At 35.8% G+C, this 10,297-nt stretch overlaps 1 protein-coding gene across 1 annotated transcript; it reads left to right on the plus strand.

Annotated features, from left to right (window-relative positions):
* The first annotated feature begins 4,236 nt into the window (after positions 1-4,236).
* LOC105308217 (olfactory receptor 5M8) lies at positions 4,237-5,191 on the plus strand. The gene has a single exon (XM_011384059.1). The coding sequence runs from the start codon at positions 4,253-4,255 to the stop codon at positions 5,189-5,191; it is 939 nt and encodes a 312-aa protein (XP_011382361.1). The 5' UTR covers positions 4,237-4,252.
* Positions 5,192-10,297: the final 5,106 nt, after the last annotated feature.

A 10,297-nucleotide genomic window follows, 5' to 3' on the forward strand; every position in this document is an offset into this window, starting at 1 on the left:
ATAGTGACATGAAGGAACTCTGACATCCAGTCATGATTTAGGATGTGCCTGAGAGAGAGAATTCTGTAAAGAGCAATGATTTTGTTTTAACCAAGATAGACAGGGACTACCTGACTGGCCACCATCATCAGTCTGGCAAATTGGCGTCTCTGTCTCAGGCCATTTTTATTCCTGTCCAAGATTTCTAGCTTTTTGCTTCCATCTAGGGATTAACGTTAGGAAAAACATATTAATTAGTTGTAATTTATCTGTTGCCACGTCTTTGCTACCTTTCAAACACTCCATTTCTTTACAGATTCAGCGCTATGCTGCTTCATTTGCTGTTATCAAGGTCCTAAAGCACCTGGTCACAACTGTCTCCTTATTCCCCAAACTGCTGAACAGAAGCTGAATTCCACCAAGATCTCAGGAAAAAAAAAGTCGTGTCTCTTAACTCCCAGACAAGGCACCAAAATACGCACTCGACTTTCTCAATTTTATTGATATTATGCTATGTAAAGTGTAGACTATTTAAATTGGAAGTGACTTAGGATATACTGAAGTACATATTCAAATGTTTTAAAGATGAAGAAGCTGTAAGATGCTAACTTATCTAAAATGAATAGACTCGCCTATATACACAGAATTACTCGGTGGAATTAAACCCACAGTACTTGGTTATCTCTCTAGCTAAATGCAATGGATTTATTAGAAATTGCTCCATGAACCTAGAAAGCATGGGAAGTTTTGATTCATGTGTTTGTTTAATCCGTTCATGAAATGAGATACTGCTTAATCCATCTCATGAAATGAGATGAACTAACTGAGGGAAGCCATGAATGTAAATGGCTAAAGACAGAAGAGCTAGCATCTGTTTTCTTATCTCAGCCTGGTCACTTAGTAGCTCTTCGAAGTTGAGAAAATTGATCATTGTCTCTGAGACTCAGTTCCTTCAACTGTAAAAGGGGTTTAATATTAACCTGAGATTTTTTATGAGTTTCTAATAAAATTGTACATAAAAAATGTTTAATACATCTAGATTAATAAAAGTTAGTTACTTTGTTAATCAAATATATTAAAAACATTTAATATGGCCTAAGAAAGTAAATTGTGAGAGTACTTTAGTTTTCTTAGTTGCTTTTTTTTTTGTCCTAGGAGTTTTCTGCAACAAAACAAAACAATATAAAAAAGTAATAAAAAGGGCTAAAAATATCCCCTTTTTTCAAATGAATGGATGATTACTCCAATGAGACCATGTGTAGAACATGCTCTTGCTGAATTGGTGGTCAAGCGAAATGAATGAGTGTTACTTTTTTAGAATGCAGTTCTTTCTGCTGAGTACTGAAGACAGTGAGAAAGTATGGTGCCCAGCAACATACGGCAAGCAGTGGACAAGGTCACTACCAAGGTTACTACCAAGAGAGATGAAGAGGACAATGCAGAAGAGACGCTTAAGCCATACCTAACGTCACTGTGCAAAGTCCCTCAGCTATCTTCAAGGAACTCTTAATTGGCAGAATTGATTGCTCAAGCTCACTTTAAGAAATGCCATAGGGAAAAGGATCAACCTTATAAACAAAGCAACAATTTCCTTCACTTATTATTTCTGGAGGCTCATTGGTTTTCCTACTTCTTTATAGGTAAGACTATTTCATATGTGTTAGAAACCAGCCACAGTGTTACTATTTACACTTGGAATCCAATTTCTTATTTGATAAGAACAAGAGCACGTTAGAAATAAACAATTAGGGTTAACTATGTGAAAAGTACGAATGCTCGTAATTTGAGAATTTTTATTTCTTCTAAACACTAAGCAAAGCAGAGGTAGAAATTAAAATTTCCTCTGATGGCCTTATGTACCTCACACACGGTCAGATATTTACATATGTGACAACTTTTAAAATCCTCAGAGAAAACCCCTGCAATGACATTTTCAAGGAGAGAACAATGGGGCTCATAAAAGTTGAATGTAGACCAATTGCAGAGTACACGCAGCCCGGTTGTAATTTTTCAAATCAAACCTTCCCAGTTTCAAAACCCATGGTTGATTTTGTGAGATGAATGACAGTATTCAGAATACCAGAAAAGTTTTGGCACAAAAAAGTTTTTAAGTTTTCAGAAAGCCCAAAGATACCTTGGCAGACCATTATTAAGTAAGGTTGGATGTAAGATTAGGCCACAAACAAGTAGAATGGTACATGTTTCATAGTTCTCTGGTAGGAGATGAGAAAATCATAGTGAGACACCCCACTACCAAACCCACTTGAAAATACATGCACACACACTGCAGTGAAAGATGAGCTGCTTAGAATAACATGGAGAAGAAAATGCGCAGTACCTGAGGTCATTCCAGGAAGGAAGAGATAGAAGTGAGAAATAGGAAGGAGGAAGAAATAAGAGAAATCAGAAATGTGTTATGAAGTTGGGAATTAAGTACTATACAGTAGACTGAGGAAAAAATCCTCTGTGGTTAGAGTACAGGAGGTGAATTTAAAGCGTAAATATGCCCAAAGTTTAAATTTAATTTTAAAAATTCTTTTGACTATGGATACTATTTCACCTGCATTCCATAGAATTGCAGTGTGTGTGTGTGTGTGTGTGTGTGTGTGTGTGTGTGTGCGTGTGCACGCATTTGTGTGTGTTTTGGATTTCTGAATGACATGAAATAGATGGATAGGAAGTTCAAAGCAATTTTAAAAGGTCTCAAGAGGCTAACACTGCGATTATCTAAGCATTATCATCACATTTTTGAAGCTATAGCACAGTCCTTCAGCATAAACTCTGAGGGATTATTTAAGTTCTAATAATTCACTTGATATACTTTTATCATATGCTGCACTCAGCCTTAGACTATGTTGAGTACTGCTCCTAGAGATTTTTTATTAATTGGATAATGATTTCAATTTCTGCAAGAGCAAAACAAAATAATGGTTAAACAAGTTAGAAGTTTAGGTCTCATATAAAATTCTGAGCTAGTATGTCAGTTCAGTGCTGTCAGGAGTTTCAACTTATTTGCTCTTATTTTTCTGCATCTCATCCATATGACCCAGAATGGCTCAGCATTACACCCGTATTACCATCACGGGAGGCAGAAAAGAGTAAGCGGAGGGCAAGCCTAGGGTATAAAGAGACAGATAAAATTGTAAACATTGTGCAAAATCTCATCCTTTCATCACCTTCTCTTGGTTAGAATTTACTCTTCAGTTGTAGTAAATCCAATTTGAGAACAAACAAAGAAAAGGGACTTACTGTTGTAATTTATTTCTTTACTTTGGTTTTCCTTTGTTTGTTTAAGTGCTGTTTCAGCGACGAACTCTGTATTCAAGAAGGAAGCATGAAGGTGGGTACGAAGAAGGGGCCTCTTTCTCGCAGCTTGGTGCTGTCTCTTTGCTCTTCAATCTGTTTTCTTCACTGTAGATGACATGCAAGACTAAGTCATTTCTAAGGACTAAAAAATTAGCTGCTCCACGATTTATTGAATTGACCAGAAAAAGGTTGGAAGACTTTTTGAAAGATTTCTGTGCATTATATTGATTTCCATTCATGATAAAAGATTTGCGATTGTTCATCTTTTCAAAGATTTCTTTTTTCTTCCATTTCTCTCCCCTTAAATAGTATCTAGTCATTCTAAAATAGGAAGTACTGACTTTTTATATCTTACAAGGAATAAATTGAGATACATCTTCTAGTTCATCACTTATTACTCTTTTACAGAGAACCTAAGGGTTTCATCTGATATGTCCTGGAAGAAGGATTTGTTATTAGGAAAGAACTTCCACTATATGGTTCTCAACTTCTAATTAAGTTATTTGGTAAATTCTTTTAGATAAGTGATGAATATTCATTTGTTTATTGCCACTGATCGGCAAAATTTGGGCTAAATTAATTGATGTAGGGTTAAGTAAAATGTGGAAAATAGACAAAGTAGAAATAGAGACGGGTGAGAAATGTAGTGACAGAAACAAAGAAAACATAATAGACAAAGAGACATAAGAGAACAATTATCAAAGAAAAAGACTTGAAACTGACAAGTGACTGAGACCCAGAGTCAGTTTGAATGTGTTTGCTAAGGTTTAATTAGATCCTGTTTTAATTAAACCATTATTTCTAGTGTCTCCAGGGACAAAACAGTCATAGAAAGGGAAAAGAAAAAAATGAAGAGAAAGAAAAAACAAACAATATCATAAGAAAATATGATTTTGGTATTTTTTTTTTTGGCATTTAAAAATTATTATGACTGATCCAAAATTCTCATTTCTCATTAAAGGAAGTTATGAGAAAAAACTTCACCTCAGTGACTGAGTTCATTCTCCTAGGACTGACCAGACGCCTGGAATTGCAGATTCTCCTCTTCTTCCTGTTTCTGGCCATTTACGTGGCCACGTTGGTAGGAAATGTGGGCATGATTGTCCTCATCCAGGTCAACGCCCGGCTCCACACGCCCATGTACTTTTTCCTGAGCCACTTATCCTTTGTGGATCTATGCTTCTCTTCCAATGTGACCCCAAAGATGCTGGAGATTTTCTTATCAAAGAAGAAAACCATTTCCTATCCCGCTTGTCTGGTGCAGTGTTACCTTTTTATTGCCTTGGTCCACGTGGAGATCTATATCCTGGCCGTGATGGCTTTTGATCGTTACATGGCCATCTGCAACCCTCTGCTTTACGGCAGCAAGATGTCCAGAAGTGTGTGCACATCCCTCATCACGGTGCCGTATGTATATGGTGCACTCACTGGGCTGATGGAGACCATGTGGACCTACAACCTAGCCTTCTGTGGCCCCAATGAAATTAATCACTTCTACTGTGCTGACCCCCCACTGATTAAGCTGGCTTGTTCTGACACCTACAACAAAGAGCTGTCGATGTTTGTTGTGGCTGGTTTCAATTTCACTTATTCTCTCCTTATCATCCTCATTTCCTACATCTACGTATTTCCTGCCATCTTAAAGATCCGCTCTACAGAAGGCAGGCGCAAAGCTTTCTCTACCTGTGGCTCCCACCTGACAGCTGTCACCATATTCTATGCAGCTCTTTTCTTCATGTATCTCAGACCCCCCTCAGAAGAGTCTGTAGAGCAGGGGAAAATGTTGGCCGTGTTTTATACCACTGTGATCCCCATGTTGAATCCCATGATCTACAGTCTGAGGAATAAGGATGTGAAAGAAGCTTTAATCAAGGAACTGATCAGGAGGAGATTGCTTTCCAAATAAACTTCAGTGCTGACTTTGTTGTTTTGATTGTATATATGCTTTGACTTATTCTTAGGCTTTGTCCAAAAATAATTTGTTCACATCTATATTCTTTTTTTTTTTATTTAAGGAATTAGGTAATTTCCCAGGTAGAATTTCTAGTAAAAGGAATCTGAGTGCCTATGTCAGTTGATAGGAATTTTGAACTCCTCGAGAAATTTTCGCCTGTCCAGACCCAAATTAAGAACCTGTGTATTGAGGAATCGATGTCAGTAAAACCCCTAATTTACATCACAAGGAATAAAATCATTAAAGCCAAACAGTATTTTATTTTGGAAAGGAGTCTTATAGTTTTAAGTTGTCTCTTAATGGGAATTATTTATTTTAATATACGGCTAATCATAAGCTTTTTAAAAAAAATGTTTCTGCTAAACTTTACTAAGCTTGCCACCCTTCCCTGTGGAAACCAGCATTCCCTTGACCTTCCTCCACCACAATGTGAGCTTTGTCTCTTTGCATTTACCTGTGAGCTCTGCTCCAGTCTCTGCTTCTATCAACCCCATCTTTATCCTGAAACACACCAGGGACCTGGTCCACAGTGAAGCACAGTTACCTTGTATGGTCCAACTCTGGACTTTTGTCTTGGGTCTTTTGAGAAAAAACAAAAATGACTCATTTATATCAAAGTTGAGTGTTACCTAAATGTCTGTGTGGGGAGATACAAGGTAATTTATCATATGTTGATGAATGTTTTTATCTATTGTATCAACCCATAGGGTATGAAATATATTTATGCCGATAATATCACCTCATATTTGGATAGCAATTTGTGAATCCTACAGTCCTTTTGAATTTGTCCTCCTCATCCCACAGAATAGTAAGAGGAAATAATATTTATTTTCAATGGCAACCCGTGGGACTAAAATTATTTACCTTATTTTAAAGATGAAGACACGGTAGCTCAAATGTTGACCACAGATAGTTAAAACCAGTACAACCTCTTCTAATCGTGTAGGTGTGTGTTGAGAGGTGTTGAGGCCAACAGCTCCACTGAAGGTACCTAAAGCTTTGAAAGTAATAATCTCCATAGAAGATGGGAGGCCAATGAATGATGAGGTGAGCATGTGGTAAGGAGTTCGAACAGAGATCTCTGATGAAATTAGTATTGTTGAAGGGACAGTAAAAATATTGAATAACTTCAGAGTTTAAGTTTAGCGTGACCGTGAAAATACCAAGTGTCACCACTAAAAAACTAAACATAAAATGTATTTTGCAAATATTTAGGAGAAAGAAGATTAAAAGATAACACTTATTTATAGAGGGTTGACTATGTAACAAATAATATTCAAAACTCATTGCAGATTTTTTTACTTATATTTACAGATATTTTGTCAATAGTCATCATAACAACTGAGATATGTGGTGTTATTGTCCCAATTTTGTACCTATGAAAACCTAAAGTGAAGGGATATTAAATGACTTGCCACAAATTACAAAAGTAGTAAGTAGAGAAGCTGCAAATTATACTGCAATCTAATTCTAATTTTTATAGCACCTTTAAATATTGCTCCATTTGTAACAATGCATTAAAAGAGCACAGAAAATTATGAACAGATTCTGAACAAAAATGTATTCAAAGAACAAAATAACATATCACAATGTACTCAACTTTGGTGGTCATTAGAGGAAACGCAAATTGCAACTATGAGATATCTGTACCTACACACATATGAGAATAGCAAAAACTGAAAACTAATACTAAAATAAACAAAAACCTCCAAACCTCATAATATTAAGTATTGATGAGACTATGAAATAACTGAACCACTTATATAGTGCTAGTGGTAGTGTAAATTGATATAATTAGTTAGTAAATCTATTTGGCAGTATCAACTTAATCCGAACATATGCATAGCCCGTAAACCAGCAATTCTACCCAGAATTCTAACAAGAAGAAATACATAAATGTGTTTATAGAGAGATATGTGCAAGAAAGTATTTCATAATAGTCACATCTGGAAGCACTCTAAATGTCTTACGAGAATAGAAAAGATATATAAATTTCGGTATAGTCATACAATAGATACTACACAGGAATGGAAATAAAAGAATTATCGCTGTATCCATTACATTCAACATGAATAAAAATCATCACTATAGACTGAATGCTTGTGTCCCCCTCAAATTTCTATGTTGAAACCTAATGCCCAATGTGATGGTATTTGGATATAGAGCCTTTGGAAAGGAATTAGGTCGTGAGGGCTGAGACTTCATGAATGGGATTAGTCCCCTCATGAAAGACACACCAGAGAGCTCCCTTGGCCCCTCGTCTATGTGAGGACACTGAGAAAAGACGGCCATCTCTGACCCAAGATGAGGACTCTCAACCATACTGATAACCTGATCTTGGAATTCTGGCTTCCAGACCTGTGAGCAATAAATTTCTGTTGTTTGTAAGCCACCCAGTCTATGGGGTTTTTGTTATAACATCCCAAACAAACGATAACTATCACCAACATAGTGTTCATATGTCATCAAGGTTCATCAAAAGACCAAACAAAAATAAAATGTACCATGTGATTCCAGCTATGTGAAACTCAAAGGTGGACACAACCAACCAGTAAAAATGAATATGTAGTAACTGGAGGGTTAGTGACCAAGAAGGGTCCTGAGGAGATTTTCCTGAGTGCTGTTAATGTTTTATTTCTGGATTTTGAGCTTGGTAGTACAAGTAGGTTCACTTTGTAAAAATTCATAAAGCTATACTCTTATGTTTTATGTACACTTTCTATGTGTATATTAGACTTTGACATAAAGTTTACTTAAAATTGCTAGAAATAATACTAGTCTTTGAACCAGCAATGCTTCAAACCAATATCAAAGCATTCCGTTTATCTGTAACACACAAAGTAAACTAGCTTGCTAGAGCTGCCATAATGAAGTACCACAAATGGGGTGGCTTAAACCACAGAAATTTATTTCTTCCCATTTCTGGAGACTATAAATACGAAATGAAGGAATCAGTAGGGTTGGTTTCATTCCGAAGCCTCTCTTAGACATGTAGATGATCATGTTCCTCCTGTGTCTTTACGTGTTTTTTCCTCTGTGCGTGTCTGTGTCCTAATCACCTCTTATTCATCAGTTATCGTGGATTAGGACTCACTCACATAACCTCATTTTACTGTAATTTTCTCTTTAAAGACCCTATCTCCAAATCCAGCCATATTCTGAAGTACCAGAGTCAGAACAATGACATATAAATTGTGGTGGCACATGATTCAGGCCATAACACAAAGTGAGATGGTAATAGAATTGTGATGCAAAGTTGAGATAACGGTGTGGAAGAAATTGTACCAGCAAATTAGATGAGCTGAAATTAATATGTTAGATAGAATGTAATCTGAGCATCCACTGCAGACATCAGTGTTACTGCAGGGACTTGCTGATGTATGAAGAAAAATACTGAGACTGAACACAAGGGAGAAAACTCTAGCCAGTGGTTGCTTCCCATGTTAAACTTGTATCACACCAGTTATTATTTCTCCAAAGAACTCATTCAGTGAAAAAAAAAATATCTAACAAAGTAATTGCTTCATCTTCATCTATTTGTGTAATCTCCTAGGGAAATGAAGTTAACGATACAAACCACATAAATTCTGCCTGCACTATTCATCAGAAGAGCTGTTGATAATCTTTGTAAAGATCACTCTTTCCCCATAGGTAAGTAGGTTTCTTTATTCTACAAACATTTATAAACACGAATCTCTATTTACTTATTAATGAAATCATATGTATTATCAGGATTAGATTTATTATTTATAAATGACTAGATGGAGAGAAGAATGCCCATTTCCAGAAAAGTGTAGACATTTACTATTTAAGGTACTTTTACTTATAAAAGTGACTGAATAATAAAGATAGATGATAAGGGAATCAAAATATAGTGAATGGTATTCTCTAAGACCCTTCACTTAACTGACTGATCACTAATATTTATTGAGGGCTTGCCATGTATTGGGCACAGTGCTATGCATATTGCATACTTTATTTTGTTTAATCCACAAAATAGCCCTTCTGATTTATTAAACCCTTTTTGCAGTAGAAGAAACTGAAGTTCTGAACTAATAAGAAACACCCTCCCCCACACAACACAAGACTGGGATTAAAAGTGCTGAGGCCAGCGTGTGAACTCAACAAGTTGACTTCATAGCCCGTGTTTTTACCAGTACTCTCTAGTGTCCATAATATCACTTCCTGTGTACGAAACTTGAAAAATACATTATTATTTATATGTATGAAGGACAGAATGCTATAGGGTTGGTTTGAGGGTTAAATGAATTAATATTTATAAAACACTTAGATCAGAGCTTAGCATATAAGACATACTATGTATTTGTTAAATAAATAAATTGATAATAAACTGAAATTCAGAATAAGGAACTTATCTAAGAAGTAAAGAAGCATCTCAGAAATGACTAATATAAGAAATGAATTGATTTGTGTTAAGGCTGCAGCGTGTATAGAGACATCGATCTGTTTGTATGCTCTAGTCCTAACCTAATTCTAATAATTGGAAGTTACATGAGCATATTCATTTACCCAAACACACAAGGTTATATAATAACAGAAGGTGAATTTCACTGTGTGTAAATTTCATCTCAAAAGAATACTAAACACACAACAAAACAAAGATGAGAAGGGAAAGAACTTGACATATGAGAAGGGATGAGAGTATGTCACTACGATGATTAAACAGAGGTAAACTTGATTTTGTATAAATAATCACAAATTAAACTTTGCTGCAGACATTCATATTGAAAGAATAGCTTTGAATAGGATGTTCTAGTGAATACCGATGACCTCCATATAGAAAAATTAGCATGCACATTTTAGTTAATGTTGGTAGTATCAGTTTTAATTTGTTTGCGATCAACAGATGTCCACTGTATCTCATATAAAAAGAAACTGTTCTCAAATGATAAGTGGTTTTCTAAACCAAAAAGTAGCTGAAGTACTAGACTTAGAGAACAGATAGCAACTCAAGGAGCTCTGGAGATATGCATTCCTTTGTAGGATCAGTCTGATCTTTAAGGTCCACTGCAATCAATTTGATGAGAAAGATTTAGC

Source organism: Pteropus vampyrus, unplaced genomic scaffold (assembly GCF_000151845.1).
Source record: "Pteropus vampyrus isolate Shadow unplaced genomic scaffold, Pvam_2.0 Scaffold559, whole genome shotgun sequence".
NCBI classification, from domain to species: Eukaryota; Metazoa; Chordata; class Mammalia; order Chiroptera; family Pteropodidae; genus Pteropus; species Pteropus vampyrus.